Below are 26,742 nucleotides of genomic sequence, written 5' to 3' on the forward strand. Positions count from 1 at the left end.
CTAAACCATCATGGAAAACCTAGAAGCATTGGACCGCCGTCTTTTCCTAGTATAGGACTCTTCGGCAGTATGCATCCACGATTCCGCACGCAAGACTCGAACGTAGGGCCTACACAAATGATACCTATTAGTACGGTTAGCTTGTTAAATCTTTTGTAAATAAACGAGCAGACCTTTTTTTTAATGACACGTTTCATTGGCCATTTATTTTATCTTTAGATCTCTAATGATTAAGGCTGTAAACAATCATTACTCAGGAAGTTTAGCTGTACTATTATCTCTTCAGATGATATGTATTTTCCGGCTGTTGAGTGAGTAAAACTTCGCGTTATTTGAGGAAGCCTATGTATTCCGACATAGTCTTTACTATGATGCCTGGCACGTTTCTTTTATAATGAGGTTATATAAATAGTGTTTAGAAAGTCATAAAACTTCAAATGTTCAGCAATTTTTCTTTTCACAGACCGACAGCATTATGATACCCTTGAAAAACACTTTCATGAAATTAGTGATTTATATTGAAAATTCCATAGTTCTTAGATCAATTATATTAACATGGATTATACAAATTCAAGGAAGCCTTTAAGAAAGCAAAAAAAATTTTTTCATCAATTAATATGTAGTTTGCTTAAACAAAAAACGTAGATCAGATTTTGTATTTTTTGCAATAGAAAAGGAGATCAAAGAACCAGTGTGGATAGGAACATTTTAAAATAGACAAATAACTTCATGTTTATAAATATCTCTTCGATTTATGGTCACACTATTAAAGAAGTGTTGAACTTTGAGTATTTTTGATTCTATGCTTTAAAATGTTTCTTCATTTATCTTCGTAATATTGGAATGATATATAGTGAATAACAAAAGGTATTCTAGCTGTGGCAACCGTTTGGGTGATGTTATGTAAATCTTCAGTAGGACCTATCTTTAACTACTCAATCTGGACAGAATTCTTACTGCGTTATATGTTAAAACTTGTAGTGCGGACAACAAAATGTATTTGTACTCAAAATTACAGAACGTCTCACTAAAATCTGAGAACCATACAATAAATGCTTCATTTGCATAATATCAATCCATTGTCTCAAACTTGATTGTTTCATTTGCAAATATCAGTCCATCGTCTCAGATTTTATTGTCCATGCACTTTCATATTAATTGCGTTCCGTTTCCGTTCTTTCCTTCTCGATCTTCTACTGAAATGCATTCTATATCTGGTCATCGTTATATACTACTTATGTAGATATAAGTAGCTCACACCAGACTCTGAATTCTCTTATATTGTGTTATTGGTAACCTAATTAAAAACTAGATCATTATCTGATCAACAAAAACGTTACTAGGTCAACTTTAATGATTAAAGATCTCAAATGATGTATTCACACCTACATAAACTATAATATAATCAAACAAATACCTATTTCGACTATCAAGTTTTCCAACTAATTAATAGATATTTATCACATAAACCAGATTAGAAAAAATACAGTACAAATTTACTTTCAGTTAAGATAATATTTATCAGTAATAATCATAAAAAGAAAATAGAATTATTTCAACTTTTTTTGGTGAGTGCATGTGTATATGTGTGTGTGTATTTTGTATCATTTATTATTACTCAATAAGAATGCGATTATAATCTCTAAATGAACTTACACATGAGTAGGTTTTTGTTTGTTTTTCATTTTCTTATTTTTTTTGTTATTTCACCAATGTTAATCATTACAATGCTAATCACTATGATGATAATCACAAGAAAGGCTTTGAAAGAAAAAAAAGATTTAAAAGAAATCTTTAAAAAAAAGACGAAGAAATTAATTGAAATTTTATGAACTGGAAAACTTCTAGAAGAAAACATCAAATGAATGTAAGGTACATTAGTCAAGTAATAATGAATGAAACTTCAGAGGAATTAAATCAAATATTCATTAAAATGATCAAGAATGGACTAGATGCCACAATATTTTAATCTGAAATATATTTTTTTCTGATTTCCTTTTTGAAAATATTTCCTTTAAATGTGTTAAAATAAAGAAATATTCTATGAGAAGGGGTTTGTAGAGATTTTAGAAATTTTCACAGGTTGAAATCATGAGTCAGTTGAAGCCAGACCACCATTGAAAACCTGGAAGCCAGTAGGTCCTGGGTTCGAGTCCCGCGGGGTGCGGGATCGTGGACGCGCACTGCTGAGGAGTCCCATACTAGGACGAAACGGCCGTCCAGTGCTTCCAGGTTTTCCATGGTGGTCTAGCTTCAACCGATTCATGATTTCAATCTGTGAAAATATTCTGTGTTTGTGTGTCTTTGAATTGAATAGATGATATATCAGTTGTCTCGATATGAATAATATGGTAAAGTGATTATCATCGATAAAAAAAAGAAATAACAGTTAAACACAAAGATATGTGAATGAAGAATGTTTATTTTACTGAATTCATATCAGGTCCCATAATTATAAGTTAAAACAAATGATTAAAAGAAATAGCTAAGTCTTAGTAAAATTATATCTTTTAAGATTACAAAATAGAAGGTATCAATGTGAATCTCTTAATGTATGAATATCAAAAGGTAGAATCAGTGACTAATTGATTAATGATGTTATAGAAAATACCAATCATCTACGGCAAAAACTTTATTAGTTGCTAACTTTTCAATGATTTATTTTCATTTTAAAGATAATATTCTTGTAATATTCGTTTAATATGAAATGACTATTATTGGACACAAAACAACATCTCAGTTACAATGATGTCTGGATATTAGTTTTTATCCACAATTGATTGATCACTGGGTGGTGGTGGACCGAATCCATCAGGAAGCACCAGTTCCCTCAAGATTACAGGCACACCTTGATGACGAGTGCCGAGTAGCACAAAACCCTGGTCTAGGGTTTCCTGTCGACTACCTCCAACCACTATCTAACTAGTTTTTATTATTATTATTCATTATACTATTTAAAAAGTAACTAAACCATAAGTGTTCTCATGGGTTCATTTTTGTTAAATTTTTATAAGAGTTAACTCTTAAGTGAATAGCATCTTTGAAAACAATTTTTTAGATGTTTATTTCTAAAATGTTGACAAAAATAAAGTATAAATCTTCTTAATCTAATCTATTATAATCGTTGAAAAGTTCCCATTATATTAAAACACAACTATATGAACGAAGAATATTCTTTTCAATGAATTTCTCATCAGGTCCTACAATTATAAATCCAAATTAATAATCCATAAAATTGGCCAGATTTAAGGCAAAATACATCATTTGGAAATTGTAATATGTGAATCAAGAATTGTTTGTTATATAAATAAAATCGTTAATGTTGGGATGATCAATATGACGTGGTAACTAGAATAAGTTTATAAGTGAAATGAAATTGTGAGATAAATTATCAGAATAAATATGGTCAACATAGGGTAATAGAGAGGGATTAATGTAATTCTAAATCAGAAATTACGTAATATGTAGAATAATATGAATTAGGTCAGATATAAAAGATAGGGGTGAATGGTAAATAAATTTCTCAAAAATGTTAGCAAGTGTAATAATAATAATCACAATGGTAAGATGTATGAATAAGATAAGTTATGGATATAAAAATGAACACTAACCAAATTACATCATCATATTATAGAATTGACTATTAACTAGTTGACCCCGAAGTTGACCAGGGTAAAAGGAGAGGCTGAACATATTTCTTGTGGGTTTTTGATCCGAATAGTAATGCTTCAGCCGTCTACAGGATTCTCAGTCTGACGGAATTAGGTAGACTGCTGTTAACACGATAAATTATTGTGAAAGTTTGCTCCATTTTGGCTGTATGTCCTGTCTGATTTAATTGGACTAAAATGGAGCTGTTAACCGTTTTAACTACACCTTTGCTTAACCATACTGGGAGGTTCTATTATAAACAATTGATTACTCTGTAAAAGTATTATAGTTTCTTGATAATAAAATAACAATATTCCAATTATTACAAGCAAAGATATCGAGGCAATACGCACAGTATGCACATACGCCAGTAAGAGACTGATCAGTTACACTCCTAAATAATAATGGGAAGATTCAAGTAAACAATATTAAGTTAATATTTCAATTAGTTAACAGAAGTTGAACATTGAAAAAAGGTTACTTGAATTCTTTAATTTATTTAATCTGGTTGGCATTTTTTTAGTATGATTTTTTCTACGGGATGAGGTTGCCGACCCTATGCCCGATCCTCTTCCAGGCTTGGGACCGACAGTAACTCCAGAAGAACCCTAGGCGGACTTGAAAGTTGCTTTGTTTAAATTAAAGAACAGTAAACATATTATTACATACAGTGAGAATATAATTTATGGACAAACCAATCAAATGTATGGTAACATGTCTCGGATTTTGGTGCGAAATTCACTCATTCATTTAGCTAAATAAAGTTCTGGCATAATAGCTGATGTCAGTTTGTGATGAAAAAACCGTAAATCTAATTCATAACCTTAACCATCAACTGTAAATCATAATTCTAATTATTAGGTGAACACTCTCCAAGTCAGTCTAGCGTTGCTCAAAGGTTATTCATAAATTATAATCTCACCATTTTTCCCACTTTTATGATTTTGTTTTTTACAGATAATGCCTAAGAATCTATAATAATAATAAAAAGATTATTGTACTTAAAATTATATTATAAAATTAAACGTAATCAAGAAAATCTATCTATTCAATATAACACAATTATATTTATAATACAGATTTGTTTTCAGTAATGAAATACAAAATATATAATAATGTTTACACTAAACGATCTCTATTACATATCACCTGGTGTAGATTGGTGAAGATTAACATTTAAAAGAACAAAAACAAGAGCAAAGAATAGACATGAAGCTTACTGTCAATATGCCGCTATCATTTAACATTATATATATATATATATATATGTACTGTCGGTTCAATGTTGCATAGTTCTAATTATGTCAGTTTAATCAGTTAGATATAATTCTTTAGATAATAAAGCTTAAATAGAGAATGAACAATAATTTAACATTAAATTTTAAAGAACCAACTGCACAACAATTTTAAATTATTCTCAAATGTGAAAGTTTTTGAATATTTGTTTTTTTTTGCATTAAAATACAATTCAGTTATACTACTTATAGAAAGAGGATATTCTTTTAAATTATATTGAATTTAAGTAACTGTAATAAATATTCGTAAGAAAACATTCTCTAGTGTGTTCTATATTACTGATATGAATGAAAAGTATTATCAATGATCGATAATATAATCTAAAAGTAGTTGAGTTCAATTGATTAAATAATAAATGAATATTAGCATGTCAAATTATATTGTATTTCTAAACAATTGGTATATATTGTTGTCTTAAGCACTCCATTTAAAATTAATGCATACATACCAATCTAAATGTAGTTGAAGGAAGCAAATAGTTAAATAGATAATGTGATGAAGTTTGAAGTGAACGGTGCTGGGTTCGAGTCCTAGAGTGAATATCAATACTGAGATACAGTTGTATTCAACTGATGAGTCCCAAGTAGGATTCCACTGCTAGGTACTATCCATTTTTGCAAATAGAACACTGTTTGTGCACTTTAACAAACACAACGCATAATAGAAAGAAAAAAATCTCCAGACTAACTAAAAATTTCAAAGATCACTGTGTCTACATAGAATCAATGGGACGTTTAAAAGTTTAGAACACTTAAACCCTTTCATAAATTTTTATATTTCTGTGCTAAGACAAGATTTATTGGAATTATGTGATATATATTTGAATAAACTGAATAGGCACTAACGTTTTAAGATATTACTGTAGAAAATTAATTTGAAGCCAAATAAATCGGAACATAGATCAGTATCTCAACTGAGCATTTGTGAAGTATGAAAAGTTGTTTAGGATGAGTAGTTACGTTTATTGAAAATTTCGCTATATGAAAACTCATATTTTCCTTCATTATTCAAGAATCAACTTATGCTTATAATAAACCTAATATAGTAGTGTGGTTCATATTGTTTTTGTCTAGTATCCTTATTTTAGTTGGGTTTCTACTTGTTTAGCATGATTTTAATTTTAAGTATGTTAGAATCAATAACGTTGATATATCAAATAATAAATGAATTATATCAATTTATATATATAGGACGAATCGTCAAATATCTTTTTGAGTCACGTATAAACATCAACTTCCAGTCTTTCGTATTCATGATTTAATGAAGGCAATTCAATTTTGATCTTCCTTAATAACTAACTACATAAGTATAATAATTATTTTTAAAAAAAGCATTTTGCAGATAAAAGAACTTCCGAAATTCTAAAACTATCCCTTAATTATAGCAAATTTATTTACATACAACATATTAATTATCTTCCCAAACAGCTGGTCTTACATCATTTAGATAGGTTGATAAAGTAAAACTCTAGTTACTTTTAAATCCTATGGGCTTAAATTAAGCTGTAAAGTATCTCATAAACTCAAGTAAACTAAATATGTCGCGAAATGTTTTGTCGTAAATTTAAGATTTATAAAAAATGAATAACTTGAAAAAAGAAACGATGTAAGTTAAGGTTTAAGTAGGAATAGGTACGTTTTGATACAATTAGTCCCTTTGATAAATTTCGATAGTGTAATAATGAAAAGATTATCAGAAGTATGTGATATATTGGTGTTATACATTTCGAACATTCTGATGACAATAATGTACTTGTTAAGAACATTTATACATAAAAGTAAAAGATCAACTAGACTAGAAATGGAAGGTAAGAGGTGACAATGATAATAAAGAAATAATGTGTCCTGTTTCAGTCATGTGTTTGGCAATAGAGGATGATGGATGTCATAGGATTGATCTTAACTCGACTTTTGTGATGTTGTACGAAAAGTGTAAAAGAGAGTATACTAAGGTTTATTGTAGCCTTAGCCATACGAAAATTCCAACCCCCTTTGTGCATTCAAAAACAGTCTATTCCCACCTTAAACCTACCCTGGTAATATCAGCTTATTATCCAGTGATGAGGTTTCAAATTGTTTTCATATTACTTCTTTATCATACTAGTCTCTTCTTACCCTCCATTTCTAGTCTAGTTGACCTTTTATTTTTATAGATAAATGTTTTTAACAAGTATATGTGTGGTCAGATTGTTCAAAATGTATTACACTAATACATCGCATAGTTCTGATAATCTTCGTCATCTTATTACACTATCGAGATAACTTTCGGTTTATTTGTCCATTGAATCATAAAAATTGAAATATTTTCAAACTAATAGTTGATGCTTCATCTATTCAAAGAATATTGTTGAAATTCTCGAAAACTTTACAAATAAGACAAAGAAAAATTAATACAACGGCCTGTTTTATTTCGTATAAAATACAAGAACAAAAATAAAATTGACATGTTGACTGAAATGTGTAAATGTCTCTCAATGATTCTCTAATAGAAAATATTATTTACTAACGTAATAAAATTGTTTAATGGGTTTAAAAGAGGTTACATTGGTCACAATAATGTGTGTTCAGAATAACAATCAATTCTAATCGATTTATTGAAGTACAATAAACGATACGTAGATTATTTATATAAATAATTACAAATACAAGAATAATTAGAGAAGGAACAATTTTTTCTTTCTTCCGTACAAGAATTTCCACTATTAAACAAATTCTGTTTACATATTCATTATGATAATTTCATTGGAAATTACATCAACTCAACTACAGAATCATTCACCCCATCAGTACAATGTATGGATTATTCTTCTAATAATATACAAACACACTGATAGTTCCATCAAATATCACATCAGCTATACTACTTCACATGTTAACAGTAAGTATATAAAGAAAATGATTGTAGAATATTAGTCAAAGTGTACTTGAAACAATTCATACTTCACTTTGAGAGTTTTGTGTTTGTCAAAATTTAGTTATACACATTGTATTTCGAAAGATTCACCACATCACATCACCATTCTTTACAGTTAGTAATCTGTTCTGCTTTTGTTCTTTTGTCTCATAATTGGTCAACAATCTGGATGTGTGTAAGTGACAAAACAAACCGAATAATTTTGATAGATATTATGAATAAAGGGGAGAGATTAAATTTGTTTGAAAATGCTGCTACATTGTTTGTAATACTGAATGTGAATCTACAGAATACATTAAAACTGTAAATGTAATGTTGAGTGCGAATGTGTCACACTGATGTAAGTATGAATTGATATTGAGCATTATCTGAAATTTCCCTTCACATCTTAATGAAAGCATTTATGCTAATATATCATCATGATATCATGCCTGGACACATACTATCAATTTTTTTCGGTTACACCTATTCATCTATGTAAATGAATTGTATTTATTTATTTTTCATGCAAACGAGGTCAGTGTGAGTAAACAAAAGTATCATGATAGCATCATTTATCAAGTATCTTTTTTTATAAACGTTCTCACATAGTATGAACTACTTTTCTAAATTAAATAATCTGTCAATCTGACTCCATTTACAATTAAAAATATTATGTCTGATATGGTCAGAATAAATATGTTTTAAGGTCATTAGAGTAACTGTAAACATTAGGTGAAAAGTATCAGTTAAACGCTAAGGTCGAGTCAACGGAATATATATTTCCACTAAGCATAAAATTAATCATTACCGTGTTTAAAGTGTTCGGATATTATAAGAAGATTTAAAAATTATCTTACAGGTAATCACTGTTTATCAATCATACAAGAACTGTATATATTTATCCGAGTAATATTAGGATACTTAACAAACAAAACGTAACTTCTTGACTATCTCTTTATTAGTTATTTTATTGCTCTTTGATGCCTAGTATATAATTTAAAATAGGCAATTACTAGAGCAATAAAGTAATGGGATGCATCATTAAGTAATGATGATTAATAAATCTAAAAATGTAACACAAATCAATCAATCAAATCTGTGACAGAAGATTTACTCTTTGTACTGACAATCTAATTAAGTATAACACTTGCTTGTTGGTTCATTTACACTAAACAAAATTGTTTTCAATCTCCAGTAGTAATTAACATTCGTTAACTTTGCCGTAAAAACGACTCCTTTTCTAGATTTATAAATTTATCACAATTTTCGTTTGTTAATTTAATACTTTTCTCTGTTTGATATTTGATTAACACAATGTTACTTCATAATCCGTGTTGCTGAAGTAAAGTACCAATAAAATACTTGACTGTAGAAATAGGATGTACAAATGATTTTTAGACGTTTTATAAATTGGAATGTTAAGTAAACATCCACTTTATGATGTAAACAATATTTTGAAACAATCGAGAAGCAAGAGAAGTTTGTTTCATTCTTCTGCTGCTTGGCAAACTGGAGACTTCATTGTATATCTTCTAATTTCACTAGGCCACAAAAACATTAGACAGATTCATTGTCTTTATCATACAAATCATTTTACTTAGACTATTGTTTACATCATTAGAAATGATATCCAGTACACTAATCACCACGCTTTGGTTACACGACTGCTTTGCAAAATGTTCATGGGTACTAAACTATTCATTCAATAGTTTAATGGCATTCACTGTTTCTGAGGCTACTATCGTATCCCATGAACACAAAATCGCCATTTTAAGACCCCATACGATACAACTTAGGAATTTGACTTAAGAACCTTAGACCTTTTTACAGACATATGACAATGAAATTGTTAAGATGAAAGTCTACAAGTTATATAGTTTTAAATTTTAGAAAATCGATTATGAATTAGTTATTCCTAAGCAATATCGGCTATTGAGAATCTTTATTTTAGATGAACATTGTCATCTAAGATATTGATATGTTTGATATAATATAAATCATCGTCTTTTTATTGAAATGTAAACAAATACTTAATCAGGGCGTAATGATGCACTCGATAAGTAAATTTCTTGAGCTGTTCAGAGTTTTAAAGTTTTCATCCCATGCAGGTTAGTATATATGTAGTTGATTAACACTGAGAACTTTCATTTATTATGGTAATCACTGTGGTATTTTTGTATTAACTGAAGACCTTTCAAATCATTCTAATAACGGAAAATACTTTAGTTTTGATAGTGTAAAATATTTTTGAATTTGTAGATAAATATTTCTTATAACTGTTGATCATCACGAAATTTAGGTTGACACTTACTGTTAGAATTAGTTACAACAACCTAAAAATGAAGTTTTCGTGTCTATGGATGGTAAATGTAAAGTAATTTAAACTTCTTCACAAATTATAAATGAAGAGTAACTAATCATTTCGTTATAAGTAGGTAGAAATCGAGTAGATAAGGTATATAATATTAAATCTGCATTTGTTCTGACTTAAGAAAACTTGGACAAATAGCAACAAAGTGCTTTAATTTGTATATATTTTACATTTTGCACTATAACTGTGACTCATAACGCTATAATGCAACTGAGATTTCTATTCCTACCTAGTAATAACAATGACTCACTGGCAACGATAACAAAAACTATAGTCATTCATTGATGAGATTTGTTCACGAAGCACCAGTCCAACTGCAACAAAAAAAACATGATGTTCAATTTAGACAACTGTAAATGATTAAAATATACAATATGATGATCAGGTCATTTTAAGATCATTTCATTTGAACTAACTCATCCTGTTGAATAGTTCACTTTCTCAGTTGGAAAATAACAAAGACAATAACAGTCTATCCTCATTGTTTCCATTGTTGTTATTACTTTCGTCACGTTCTCTTTTTCCTACATCTAATTATTTAATTATACACACAAACAAAACAACGAAATGGGAGTCTTCGTTGTCAGTAGAAATATACAAATAATGATGGTGAAGATGTTGCGTATGTATGACCTGAAAACACATCATACTGTGATGAACACACTGAGGTCATTGATGATTGCTAAGTGAATATGAAATGTTAACATGAAACAAAGAAACAGGTTGATTATTATCTCCATTCTCAATATTACTAATCATATACTAATTATTGTAACGAGATAACTAAAATAACATTGAGTTGGTTTAGAGTTGATGTTAGGACAGTTTGCTAAGTATGACATATTAGTGTAGGAGAGAATCGTTGTGCATCCGTGTTGTTTGTTTTATGAGTTGAGTTAACATGATGTCGTGCTACTAGTTATTAAACGTCAATATGTGTGTAGATGTGAACGATTGAACGCTGATGTTTTTCCTTAGTTGGCTTCCATTGAATAGCTTGATTACTGCTTTGATAATCAAAGATGGGATATCGTACAATATCTGAATAACTATCACGTGACCAACTAATGTAGATTTGAGTAACTTTGACCAAAATACAATGAACTACAGAGACAGAGGGCAGAGTTAACTAGATTTTGTAGATTATATTTCATAATTTTTACTGAGTTATTTAAAAATTATAACTTATCATTAATTTATATTCAGGTTTCAGTTTATTTCAATGTAAATACTTTTTTTAACATTAGCTAGAATCAAAAATTTTGTATAAGGGACTTTCCGGTAATCAAAAATATTCGTAGATCAGGATGACGATATTGGAGGTGTTATGTTATGTGATCTGAATAATTTGTGTTTATCTTATTGAAAATAAGATTAGCTAACTGTATATACAGAACATACTGACTTGGACATTCAAAGAGAAAATATAATCGTTCTTCTGTGGAAGCTTGCTTCTTGATAAAATTCTCTCATTTGTGAACACTTTGAATTAAATCATCCAGGTCAGAAAACACAACACCTCTAAAATGACCGTTGCTTTTTATAATAACTTATTAAAATAAATGATTTATCAGTTAATAGTTGTGGATATTACTGAGCTTAGATTAGTATCATTAATGGGTCAATATTAACCAAAAATTAAGAACCTGGAAGCACTGGTCAGCTGTTCTGTCCTAGTATGGGATTCCCCAGCAGTGAGCATCTGCGACCCTTCACCAAAAGACTCGAACCCAGGACCCTCAGCCTCTCGCGTGAACGCCTAACCTCTAGAACACTGAGCCGGTATGAGATGGTGTTAATGTCTGACTTTAACCAATCCATGATATTGCGCGATCGTCATCCATCGTCGTTAGTGAATTCCACTGGTCACGGCTTCTTACCAGAACTCCAGGAAATCCATCTTTATGCCAATCACTAGTGAGCAAGATAATTATCAGTATACGGTTATGAAGATTGTTGAGTTTTGATTAAGATCATGAATGGACTAATGTTAGACTACCATTGAAAACCTCAAAATGTAACCTTTTTCAAAGTCCGGTCACCTCTTTTTCCACCTACAGTTATCATCATTAAAATGTCGTTTACTAGATATTTTATATCCATTTACAGTAGAGCTAACTTCTATCTTACAAACCCTGACCAACACAATCATAATATCTGATCCTCAAAAATACCTATATTCATGTTACTTTTGAGCATCATATTAACCATCAGAAGATTCAAAAGAAACTAAGTATTTGGAGGACTGACCAAAATGATAAAAAGTAACATGATTATCATAACTTAATGAACATAAAATTGAGTTTCTGACGTTTCAACAGTTGTAAGTCGCTTCTTCAGAAGAGGAAACATTTAAGAGCTCGACTAAATATCCAATTAATAAATATGAGTTCGATTACCAAGATAAGCCTCAATTCCTTATCATATCACTAAGTTCTTGAAATTTGATACACATAGAACAAGATCAGTCTATATACAGAGTAACACCTTTACGGTTGATTGAAAGCTTTTTTTAAGAATTGTATATAAAAGTGTCAGCTCAATATGGGAAATGAGACAGTTAAACAGTAAAAGAGCTAGTGCTGTATAATAGAACAAAGAATGGTAATACGTTTTAAATGTAAACCTAATATTAACTAATATTATTGCAGATAAATATATTTGTTCAAGCATAATGATTATCAAAGTGATCATTACATAGTAGGTTGTTTTAGTAGTACCTATTACATAATACAAAGTGATTTGATTCAGAAAAGACAGTTGAGATTTTTGTAATACTAAGTAGACAAAATGTTTCCCAGTTTTTTTTTAATATGAATATTTAAACACTATTTTCTACATTCTGTCTCATAACGGCTTTCATTTTGATATAATAGCTAATCAGTTGAAACATTCTGTAATATGTCGACAAACCTCTTAACTTGTTATTATTGAGAAGTACCAAATATCCTATATACCTTTGTCTTAATAAAGAAAGCATCACAAAGACTAACTAAAAGACTGCATTACCATACAATTAGACCATAGCCACAACTTGTATTCATTTACCAAGTGTTAAAATACGACTGAAGAGAAATATATAATTTTAATTCATCCTGAGAAAATACTCACATACTGTCACAATCTAATTTTATCAAAATCCCTAAACTAACCATCTTCAAAACAGAATATGAATATATATATATATATATATATATATATATATATATATATATATATATATATATAAACTTAAAAATATAGAGAGAGGACAAATTTTATGTACACGCCAAAAAGCCATAAAATTTGTCTGATTCTTTAATCATGATGACATTCGGAGTTCATTAATCTTCTTCGATAGAATCAATTTGTGCATATAGACCAAAAATTCAAACTGTCTTTATATATCCTCCTTTAAAAAATAAAAAAATAAAAAACATTTTTCACTGAACCCTAAAATATTCCCTTCCCTTCTTCTTCTTCTTCTTCTTCTTCTTCCACTTCTTCCCTTTATTCTGTTATATATTCTTTGTCCCTTATTGGTTTTCTCTTCAACTCTATATTTTTAATCTTTTCTCAATTCTGTCATCATTTAGTGTGATGTTGACTACAATTCGTAACGACCAAAACATCACACTATAAACTTGAACAAGAAAAAAATAAATAAATAAATTCATTTTCATAAAATTCAATGAAACAGAACAAAATTTTCGATAGACTTATGAGAAGTGAATTAAAAGAAACTTTTTTATTCTGATATGTTTATTATTACTATTCTTATTCTCATATCTTTTGGAACTTGTTATTCACATTAACTAAAATAATTCATCATAATCTAATGAGTAAAAATTTCCATTATTTTTGTATCTAAGCCAATACATTCGCGTTTTTTTTTCTTTGTGGATGTCTGAATATGTACTTAAGTAGATGAACACATGTGTGTCTATTGGTTTGGTTATGAAAATATATAAAAATAATAAATGTATAGACACGTAAATAAATCAACATACAAATGAATATAATAGAAATATATATGACAAATAAGAAAAATTCTATCATTTATCTTAACTACTGATAAATGTTTAAGTAGATGAAATACTAAAGATTATCTAGTATAATGATATCATCATTAACGAATTTTAAAACATTTATATAGGCTAAGTGGGATAAAAGTAACAACAGTGACTATGACTGAGATCAGAAACATTTTTACTACATTAAACTATGGACACAAAAAGTCAAATGAACTTTTGATTTGTTGAAGCTAGACATTAACACCTTTGGATACCAATTCAGTGATCTAAAGGGTAAACGTTCGCGTGTGAGACCAATGGGTCTTGGGTTTGAATCTCGCGACGCGAGATCGTAGATGCGCACTCCTAAGAAGTGGCATACCAGGAAGAAACAGCCGTCCAGTGCTTACAGGTTTTCTATGGTAGTCTAGCTTTAATTGACTCATGAATTCAACTATTAAACTTTGGAAATGTTTAAAAATCTCGATATTTCAATGGTAAATTAAAAGATTCTAATGAAATGAATGAAAATTTAAATTAACTCATCCACTGTATTAATGGCTAACTCACTTTAACGCTCATCTTATTGACTTTAAATATTAATAAAAACAGATTAAACTTAATGAATGATTCAAATGAATACTAACAGAATCACATCGTAATTTCTTTAACAGTGTTCATCTATAGACTGATTTCACAAGGTAGGTCTAGCGTTAAAACTACTAAAAATTTAAATTTGCTGAGAAGAATAGTGAAATAATCATTAAATATAATTGAATTTGTTAGTGAATTTGATTTCAATCATAATGTGTTATGAAGACTATGCTTTTACTAGGATGTTATCACAGAAAAGTAAAAAGATAATTTTGATCCATTTTCCTTCTTTATGACTTACACATTAATTGAATTTCTTCACTATACTCGTGAAGTAATAAACCTCATTATAAGTTCTATGGCTTGGACAATTAAAAACTGGCCATAACTACAATGAATACGTTTCGATATTTCATTGACTCTCAAGTCAATTAAATACATAATAATTTTTAATGTTAAAATAATACAGAATGTTTGGAATAACAAATTCTAAGCTAAATTGCATTTACAAATGATTGTATTATCTATCTTAATTTTTGAATTTTTGAATTTTTTGAGGTGAAGTAATGGTAATATTTTATTAAGTGGATCTATATTTTAACTTGAATATATAGTTAATAGTGAATAAGTTCTACATGAATAATCTTCATCTCATAGGACTAAATACGATTTAATTCACAAACAAAATAATAAAAGATAAAGAGAATACCTTGTTCCTAATTCATCTGTTAAATAAACTCAAATATGTTCTAATTAGTCAGTATTAAGATTGACTTTAGAAAATATTACAGAAGAGAATATTTATTTTATCCTAGCAATAACCTTAGGATTAGACAGCTGTCACTGAAAGTACTGTAGTGACTCATATGGGTAACCATTAATTTCCTCATAAGATAGTTCTTTAGAACACAGGTGAAAGGAAATAACAAGGAAGGTACACCGGTCAATTGCTTTTAACCACATAGTTTCAAACAAATCGTACAGCAATGTTTGGTAATATCGTCTAGCAATCAATTTAGAAATATCACGAAAGAATTTAATCACCATCAATAATTAGGTAATACATTATTTGCCACTAAGTTTTCAATCAGCGCAAATGATAATATCATTAATCAGCAGTGGAAATTAAGATCACAAGCCAATCAAAGATTTCTCACTCCTTCCTTATTAAGTTAAATATACACTAGTGAAGTGCTCCAATCACAACGATGTAATTTAAATACTGAATAAATGATCATTTATTTGATTCTTATATGATCAATAGCGGACGTTAACGTCTCTAACATGAAATCATAAATTACTTAAGGTGTTTGGATTTAGTCAACTGAAAGTTTAGTCGACTAAGAGATTATTACATTTGAACAGTGAATAATTGGTTAGATCTGTAATGATTGTAGAGTAATTCCTCACTTAGTAAGTAGTACCATTTCGGCATAACCTTAACATTCCATAGGTTTGTCTCCACTTTACCATCTTTCCATGAAAAATTCTTAATTGTTCATCAATCTTTAGCCCACATGATATAATCATTTCAAAAATCATGACATAAAATTCCACGTACTTGTATTTTAGTCCAATAAGTTAACGATTCTGAATGTGACTTATAAATCACCAATATTGGTGATCTATATGGATGGTCTCGGTCTACTCGAGTTGGACAAAAATTGTGTGACCTTTTAAATTACATAAAGGTCATACCTCTTGGTTAATACCGTACGTGGATTACCCTTTCGTGGTATTCAGATACTTTGACTACATTGATGACGATAGGACAAACATGACGTTATCAAAGAAATATATTGGTAAGAATAAGCTGAAGAAAGAGTGCGACCATCGGCCAGTCCATGGTGTGTAATTGATTAGTCGCCGCTAGTCATCTTTGATGATATTCGATAATCTGTCTAACGATCGTTGATCTTTCATTTAACACATAAGTGGTTCAACTTGATGGTTGATTTGTCTGGGGCTGAGAAACGTTTTATTGCCCCTGCAGACTCAACGCTGAAATTTTTTATCACTCAATCTTATGCGATCGTTTAACTTTGTGATTAGCCAAGACACAATTAAGATAAACCTCTGTTTTCTATGAATCTCACTGACAAACTAAGTTAAAACTTCTATGTACGCGGCTTATACTGAATAATCCAGTACAATTTTAGCTATCTAGACCTGTTTTGTTAAAGATAATTATTCATAAAAAATATGACTTAGGCGAGGAGGAACTTCATTTCATTTTACTCCGTATCTCGTCTCAGTATTATTATTGTACAATTTTGCATTCCGACCTCGTTTCATAGTATAAAAACTAGGTGACTGTTTGGCTCACAGAGTTAATGTTATCCCCTCAAAAAATCTGTCTCAGAGGAGCTTAGGATCATCTGTAAGCTACTAAGCAAAAAAGCGTTCCAAACAGACCATATGTCTAGAGCGGAAACCAAAACAAGGTTGCCAATAACACCAAAAAACGTATGGTCATTATATTGCAATTCAAAGATGACGTTCAATCAGTCTGTCACTTGTTGTGTAAGTAGATCCCTGAGTAGAGCTAGATTAATTTGTTTTTTATTGGACCAACTAATATTTATCTTCTGAAACAACAATAAACTTATATATACCTCCACCTTAATGTGTATTTATCAGTTTCGCTTCTCAAGTAAAGCCAGTTACACTGAGAGCACTATGAGACAAGTCCACCACCGTACTTCAGAATATTAGACTTCATGGCTGAACTAAGTACAAAGAAGAATAGTAAAAAGCTCTACCCTTGCAATTTCAGTCGATTCGACCCGTCAAGTCAATTCAAATGTACCATTCAAAATTACAATATAAAATAACATTCAGTTTACCTAATGCTTCCAGAAGTCACCTCTTACACATAGCCGAACCTATAGAAATTCGTTTAAATAAACCTGACCTCTGTAATCGGAAGAAATTATGTACAAACATTTCCTTTATCTTGACCATAAAATTTACTTCAAATGTACCCTCTTTTATATTTCTAACAATTACCACATTTTTGATTCCTTACTGACACTTAAACTCTTTTTTTTTAATCTTTACTCACAGACAATCAATTCGAGTATCTAATCAATTTGTCAATGTAATTTTACGTTTTTTATTTAGTCATTAAGAATAGTTAAATGATGGTATTTAAAATATTTAAAAAAACTTACACTAACGTTATCAATTAGTAAATAAATTTACATAAATTACAGACCATATGTATTTATTTATTTTAACACATAGATATCGGTACAAGGAGGCACCAAATACATAGGCGCCACACAAATCTCATTTGAAATGTGTGAGGGCTGTGATACTGCCCGGGTGCCCAAACCGAAGCATGTGGTTTTCTTAGGGGGCCACACTCGGAGTCTTCAACCTGAAGGTCTGGTCCACAAGACAGTGGAGCAACGTAAGGAGATGCAGTCACATGGTAGCCGGCGACCGACGATTGGTTCATACGCCATTTGTTCCTTCAAAATACTGGAGCCCATGTGCACTGTTGGTTTAGAATCAGGGTTTTCCAACTCCCCTATGTGGACTCTCCATGTCCACCAACCCGGTTAAAGTGCCAGACATTCGCTTTTCGTCCTCTCAATTTCGTAAACAACACCCCCTTCGCGAGACGGCAGTGAGTAGGACTTCCCTGGCAGAGGCTACATACGCGTGGCCATGTGAGAGCATTTGGAGAGGGAGAGCGGACTCTCCCCACCCTCGGCCGTACCAGGGCATTTTGGGGGCATATATTAATAAAGAATAGGCCTACGAATATTTAAATGATACACTTTTCTTATAACTTGAAAAGCAGAATGAACTTATCACGCACTAAAAATTACAACTTGTATAGTTTAAAGAACTGAATAAATGTTTTTTTTGTAGTTTGTTTAAATTACTCTGAATTCATTCATTTTTATTGCATTATTTATCTCTATTTTTTTAAACATCCGAATGTTCTCATTGATAACACTCAGTCTATACTCGCTAGCAAATACACTAGAGCAGTCAAGAATGTTCAGTTCTCTTTTAAAATAAAATTAAAAAATAAAAAGTGATATCCAATATGTTACCCTATTTTCAATAATCGTTCAATAACTATTGATTGGAATCGCTTCTAAAAAACTTTTCGTTTGTATATCATAAATGAATTATTTAGATACACACTCACATCAATTGAAAAAGAAATTTTTAGTTGTTATGGAAAATTTCTAATTCACATTATTAGTTTTATCGCAAAATGAAAACTCGTAAACTTTCAGTATATGAACAAGGGATTTTGTGGATATAATGTGGTGTAAGTTACTTATATGGACATAAGTAGTATATGATGAGTGTCAGGAATATAATGTCTAGTCGGAGAACATTGAGATCAAGAAGGGAAGAACTAGAACGGAAAGCAATTGATATGTAAATGCAAGAACAATAAAATCTGAGACGATGGACCGATATTTGCAAAAGAAAAAGTCAAGTGTAAGATAATGGATTGATATTATGTAAATTAAGTATTTACTGTATGGTTCTCAGATTTTAGTGAGATATTCTGTAATTTCGTGTTTAAATACATTCGGTTGTCCCCACTCATGTTCTTATTCACTACAATTATAGTAATTCAGTAGTTAAGAGTCAATTGAAATTCATTTGGAAACAATGGACGATCGTGGATGCACACTGTTGAAGAATCTCACAATAGAACGAAATGGCTGTCTAATGCTTCTAGGCTTTTCGTGGTAATCTAACTTCAATTGACTCATGATCTTAACTATTAAATAAAATTTCAGCATATATTTTTCTTTATTTTACTAAGAAATATGTAATTTCACTGATTGAAATCATGAGTCAATTGAAGCTAGAGCACCATGGAAAACCTGGGAGCACTGGACGACCGTTTCGCCCCAGTATATGACTCCTCAGCAGCGCGCATCCACGATCGCGCACACCGCGGAACTCGAACCTAGGACCTCCCAGTTTCGCGCCAGGCGCTTAACCAACTAGACCACCGAGCCGGCATCCAATGGTGTTAAAGTCTAACTTCAACCAATCCAGGAAGTTGCGCCACCGTACACCATTGTCTTCAGTGAGTCGATATTTCACAACAGACCTGGTTGAACTCCACTGGTAACGGCTTCTCACTAGAACTCCAGGAGTATCTCTTGAAGTCAATCAGTGAAATTTCGAAAATCTCCACAAAACCCCTCCTGAAAATATATAATTTGAAGAAATTCATATCTTCATTATCACATACAAAAAAAGTTCCAAAAAAAAGATAAAAAAGGATTTATCTTTCACATTCTTGATTCGAATGATTTTATTTGTTTAATCAACTATTTAATTAGACAGTTTTATCCTATAAAAAACCATTGAAAAACTGATATTTTGTTCATTTGTTTATCTAGTTAGATACATACATTAATGATTGATTTACCACACAAAAAAGAATAACGAAGTCTAGTTTTATAGATTTTTTTTCGATTGAATTATTTTTCAGTTATGAATAATAAAATTTATAAAAGGGAGAAACGATAATTTATGTTTTCACAAATTGTTTCACTGTGAATTTTATACTATCAATGCTTAAACCAGTAATGATGTTTTAATTGAAGCCTTTTACAGAATGTCTAAGAAAAAAGAGAACAGAAAACATTCTTAGAAAATGAAACAATTAAGCAATTACAAGTAGAAATATACGAAAAGTTAATTTTTATTAGTTAATGACAAAAATTGTTCGATTATACCAAAATAGTAATTGATATCATTGTTAGAAACACGAAGCTCGACGGAGGGATCACTTTTCAACGAATTTATTATCAAACTATACAATCGTATATATATATATATATATATATATATATATATATATATATATGAAAATTTTTGTTAAAGTACTAATTCCGTGAAGAAATGTAAACACGAATAACCAAGATGACGCAATAGAAAGATTATATTACTAGATTACGTAATACGAAGAAATTTATTTATTTATATATATACGATTGTGCAGCTTGGTAATAAATTCGTTGAAAAGAGATCCATTCGCTGAACTTCATGTTTTATAACTTTTAATTATGAATCAGTGTTACTTACTGCATGACATGCGTTTAAAATGAATAATCCAGTAGACATCTTTATGTAATATTATTTAAATGTTTAATTCTTTTTCCTAATACTGCATTCAAAATGATATTTCTATCAAAATATAGAAACATTTAGCTAAAACACAGATTGTTTAATTCAGTTTTTACTTTATCCATTCTTTGGTACATACTTAAATACTTGGACAATGATTCAAATTAAGCTATAATATGAATTTTGATTAAGAAACACAACAAAACTGTTTATATCTGACAATTAATAGAGTTCGACACAATATACCCCCCCTATCATTTTTTATAAAATGCATTGGTTACAAAGTGAATTTTTAACATGTTTTAAACAACTATAGTGACTTGAAATTTTCAGTTTAATCTATCTTGTTCTCATCATAGCATGAATGCAGCTTAAGTAAAACTGATAGCACTGGAAACATATAGTTACTTAATAATTTTTTCTCTTTTAATTTTATTTAATAAATAATCTCATTTTCGAATATACCTTAAGCTATCGTACATTATGGACTAGTCTTTTGTAAGAAAATGAATTAGTAATTATTAGGCAGGTATAACGGTCTTGACTTGACGATATTTAGTATTGAGAAAATAGAAGTTCGTTTATTCTTTACATTAACCAGGTTGTTTGTAGTATTTGATTAGACCTCTTGATTTTAGGCATAGAATTAGTACACTGAAGAAATTTGATATGTATAAAAATAGATTTCTGTACAAACCTGTAATAACATTAAAATGTACAGCTTATAGTTACCTCTATATTGAACCTAGAATCTTGATGGGTTATAGTATGGTAGAGACAAAAGTCTTAATTTTTAATACTTCTTAAGCTAATATCCACTTTCTGTTAAAACAATCCTTAAAAAACAATTTAGTATCATTTAACTTCGTTTACATTCAAATACTCAATAAATATATGGAATAATTTTTATTTCTTCTTCACCTTTCCCACAGATACATTACGTCATTAAACCACAAATAGAAGGTCAAGTAATTCATGAATTTCGTGTATCAACTAAGGGTTATATTTATGTGGCACGTGGTAATTTGGATAGAGAAAAAATACCAGCTTATAATTTCTACTTAGTTGCTATGGATTCTGGACTCCCTACATTATCATCTTCGACACAGGTTCATATACATTTGATCGATGTTAATGATAATTCACCACAATGGATATTTCCAGCGCATAATCATCAGATTATAAATTTAACCATTAATGAACCAGTCGGTTATCGTGTAGCTCAATTAATTGCTGAGGATCTAGATGAAAATGAGAATGGTGAAGTTATTTATCGACTTGTTCAAACTAGTTTTATGTCCAATATGCCTAATATAGTAGATAGGACAATAATGACCAGCCCATCAACACGTCTAGATAATACTATTAATAGTAATGTACAAATTGTCCCAAAAACAGACATGAGATATGTCCCATCACATAATGTTGGTAACTTGTTTGAACTGGATTCCATAAGTGGTGCAATTTATGTTGGTCGATCAATGAACATAGATGATGTTGGATCGATTAAATTAGTATTAGAAGCAAGTGATCGTGGTCATCCAGCTAAAGTTAATCATAGGGTTTTACAAATTGATATTTTTCGTTATTTATCACAAGCAAGCGCCTATTTATTGAGTGAAAATGACGGTGACAATGTTGGAGTTAGTGAACATGATAGACAGAAGAACACAGTTGTTGGACATGGAACTTATTTAGAAAATGATCTAATTGTAATTGTAATTATGGTCGCTGTAACACTGGTAATATCGTTAATACTCATATTAGCTATTTTATTTCTACGCTGTGGTGCATGTACTCAACGAAATACAACACAATGTGAACAAAATAATCCAAGATTTTATAGACAGAGCCTCAATCATACACATCATCTTGAAGAAGTCTTTAGAGATTCTGGAATGCTTGAAGTTGATGGTTTGCTTTCACCAGGAGCTGAACATTTATTGGGTGAAGGCGGTTTAAATACTTTTCCTTCACCAAATCATCTTCATCACCCACCTCAATCTACAGATTCGGATAAAATGATAAGAAGCTTTTTATCAAATGCAGAGAAAAATCAGTGGATGATGGCTGCAGTGGATCCGAAAAAACCTGATACATTACGATCCCATAAACTGTTCAACTCAACACATCCATTTCATCCTTCACCTACAAAATTAAATGACTTATCTACTTTGAAACGAGCCAGTCAGACGGGAACAATCTGTCGTTTAAAACCTGTTGAAGAACGCTTTCTTGATACTGGATCGACTAAAAGTAAGTTATTATCACCAGTTTTATTAGGGAATTTTATTGATATTTAATTACCGTAAAATATTCATATACTTCTTGAAGGTACTTCTTCAAATGAAATTTTTGATATCATTCGTTGAAATAATTATGATTTTCATAATGTTCAATCGTTACACTGACAATCTAAAACAGAACTCTTTTGTGATATTAATGTTTTTTTTTCTTTCTAGTCTATCATCACTCATATCTTATCAACTATATATCCAATAATCATAAGAATAAGTCTATTTTACATTAATTTGATTCTTACTAAAATAATTACTAAAACTCATTAACATAAATGGAAATAATATACATTTTTAAAACAAACCATTAAATAATAGACCATTCATTTGCAATAGTATCGTAATAATCCGTGTTTTATGATAGCTATTAAATAATTTAAAAGTTAAAGGAATAGTGACGCCAATTTCATCAATGTCCCTTTCAAAACAAAACAAAAAAGGTAGTGAGAATACTCTCTAGTCTATGTGATTGAATTGGTATACTTTCATTTTTTACTGTTAGGTTAGTTTTCAATCGGTAAAATTATTATTATTTATCACTTTTTATTATTTCAGTAAGTTCGTAACTATCCTAAAGGTTGATATTAAAAAGATGTTGTTTATTTATGTATATAAAGATAGCTGGTTAGTTGATTGATTGTTTAGATTTAGCTAACTAGTGGATGGTATGTGTAAAGAACAACTTAACACGATAATTTTGATGGTAATAATAACAACAATAGTAGATTTTTAATCTTATTAATGAGACGACTAGTTTTTGTCCAGATTCACCATTAAAATTTATTTTTAAAAGAAATCTTGAAGTTTACACAAATTTCAAAGTAAATAAGTAAACAATATGAATCAAGATCTGTAAGAAGATGCTTTGGTTAGTAGATGAATGAAGGTTAACTTTGCCTCTGAAAGCTTAGACTGATCAATTTAACATGCTGCTTAGATTTTTTAACTCTTTTAGTTTACTACTACTCAAGACAACTTACATTTATTATACTACTAATTATAATAATATTAATACCATTAGTTTTAATAATATCAGTTGAAGCAGTTGTAACGCAGTGAACACTACTTATGTTTGCAGATATAAGTGGTATGTAATACCAGTCGGAAGTAAAATGTCTAGAAGTAGAAGATTAAGAAGATTGAAAAGAAGAGAAGAGAGAAGAAAACTGAAAGCAATCAAGAAAGCAACAGGAATGAAGGAACAACGAAGCATTTAAGAGACAACCTTAAGGAAGATGTGCAAATGATGTATTTAATGTAGAATTTTCAACTTTTACTAAACCATTGTTTAATTGGGCATTCAACAATAAATTGGTCTTTCTCACCTGATTTTCCCCTGATTTTAGTTTCAACCTCACTTACTTGAACTGCTGCATACACCTAGTACCTTTACCTATAAACATATTGAATTTTTCTATAACTTCTCTGGCATGACATTAATCACTAAGATTATTTTAACATCAACAATCCTAGTAAGCAGTTTTAAGATGATATTTGCTTGAATAACAACTATAAATGAACATATGTTTGTCAGATTTTACAGATTAATTAATTAAGTCTCATAACTTATAGGCATATTTGTAACAATTTACTTTTCAAACTTATAAATACGATGTGATTTGTATTACGCAAAAGGAAGTTAATCGACAAAAGGCGAAAAGGCATTATGATACATACATAAATGTCTCATTTATTTATGTATTCATACTTCTTCGTATGAGCGAGAGAAAAGAATAGGATTATATAATACGAATCATATACCCTATCCTTCATTCCATCAGAGAGTGAGACTAATATTTATATAGAAGATGCATAAAGTAGAGAAAACGTCGTGGTCATACTATATACTGATATTGATTATCTATATTTTTCAAACTTTTCTAAGATATATATATATCAGAAGAGACTATCAATCAATCTTTAAGCATACATTATTACACCTAATTATAAGGTTATTAACGAAATCAAGTAACTGTATATACAAACAAACGTTATGTAATAGTAGTCGTTATTGTTGATTATGCTTTGTCACTGTATCATTTATATTTTAACAAAATTATCGCATATATGTATTAGTAATTACAAGTAAATTATATGGATATATAACGTCTGTCATCAACCACATATTTCTTATGTGAAGGAAAATTCTGTCAATACAGTTTATAAACCCCATCGAAAAGGTGTGAAAAAATCATTATTTTATTTAACCTATTCGTATTAAAACAATTAGTCCCTTTGATAAATTTCGATAGATATTGAAGAGAGGTTAATCAGTTCAGTCTCCGCCGTGCCGCTTGAGTTAGTTCATGGAGAAAAAGATCACCCACTATTCAGGGTGCACTGCACGAAAAAAAGTCTGTCTTTGCCTCCAGAAAAGGACTGGTGGTTTTAAACAGTTCTTATGACAGTTCGTAGGTTCGTAAATTAATCACAATGCTTTAACCATCAGTTGTTTTAGTGTGTACATATATTTAACCAAGAATTCGACAGTAATTAATACAGTATTTTGTTAATTACCAATATAAGGGACCTGTTTTATATTGGTTTAAAAATAACAGTTTATTTATATGAAAACAATCTGTTGCATTTTGGGCTTTGAGAAAATCTAACAATATAATGAGATGAATTTACAGTCCTTTTAATTTCTAGATTTTCACTACTAAATTTTTATTATGTAACGGAAACTATGATTATACATATTAGACACTTTTTTATGCAATAATAAGCAAGTTTTTATTTAATTTTTACTGAAGATTCTCCTGATCATGAATTGAAATTATTGATGGGAGCATGTCCAACACTCAGGCAACAAAATCAGACTTGTTCAACTTTTAAAGCAGGTTCTTCACAAATTTCAGATCTACGTATTAATTCACCATCGTATAGAGATCCTGGTTCTATAAGAAATTTAACTTCACCCAATGAAGTAAGTTAAAAGAGTAGGATGGTTAGTTTTATCTATTTGTTAGAATACTTCTATTACATTAATATTTTTAATTTTGCAACTGAAAGATCTTTACTAGTAAATTGTTGTTGGCAGTGGTCAAGGAAAATAAAATTTAAAAAACATTTAAAGTGTCAAGTTAATTGCTTTTCTTGGAATAACAAAAAAGTGAACTTACCCATGAATGGATTTACTGGGGAAATTTGAAAGACAAGTAATTGGGATTCAGCGCAGTGATGTAAGTAGACCATAAACTTATGCAATAAAAGCCATAAAATAAAGGAATCAAACAGATGTTATTTACTGAGATGAAACATGTATTATGCATAAATAAGAAGTTAAGACATAGGATCAACGCATTAAGAGTAACTATTTCTTATGACGAATGAGTAACATAGATTACCTGGATTTTTTAAGCATCCTGGTTTAATTTATTGAATTTATAAGTTTTAGTAAGCCTGGTTTAGTATTTTATCGAAATAACCATTTATTGAGATATAATTATCCAGTATGCATCTATACTAGAATGAAGGGCGTCCGAAGGCTACTGAAGAGTTTTCAGTGAAATGATACCCGTAA

The 26,742-nt window shown here is 30.0% G+C and overlaps 1 protein-coding gene across 1 annotated transcript in view; it reads left to right on the forward strand.

The window, feature by feature from the left end:
- Positions 1-26,742, forward strand: part of CDH2_4 (Chromodomain-helicase DNA-binding protein) — a gene marked incomplete at its 5' end in the record, with an annotated part of 60,380 nt that overhangs the window by 18,679 nt on the left and 14,959 nt on the right. The window contains 2 exons of the mRNA XM_012937283.3: positions 21,855-23,178; positions 25,973-26,145. Coding sequence (XP_012792737.2) covers positions 21,855-23,178; positions 25,973-26,145 — 1,497 coding nt within the window. The remainder of the gene's footprint in view (positions 1-21,854; positions 23,179-25,972; positions 26,146-26,742) is intronic.

This window comes from Schistosoma haematobium, chromosome 3 (assembly GCF_000699445.3).
Source record: "Schistosoma haematobium chromosome 3, whole genome shotgun sequence".
In the NCBI taxonomy this organism is placed as follows: domain Eukaryota; kingdom Metazoa; phylum Platyhelminthes; class Trematoda; order Strigeidida; family Schistosomatidae; genus Schistosoma; species Schistosoma haematobium.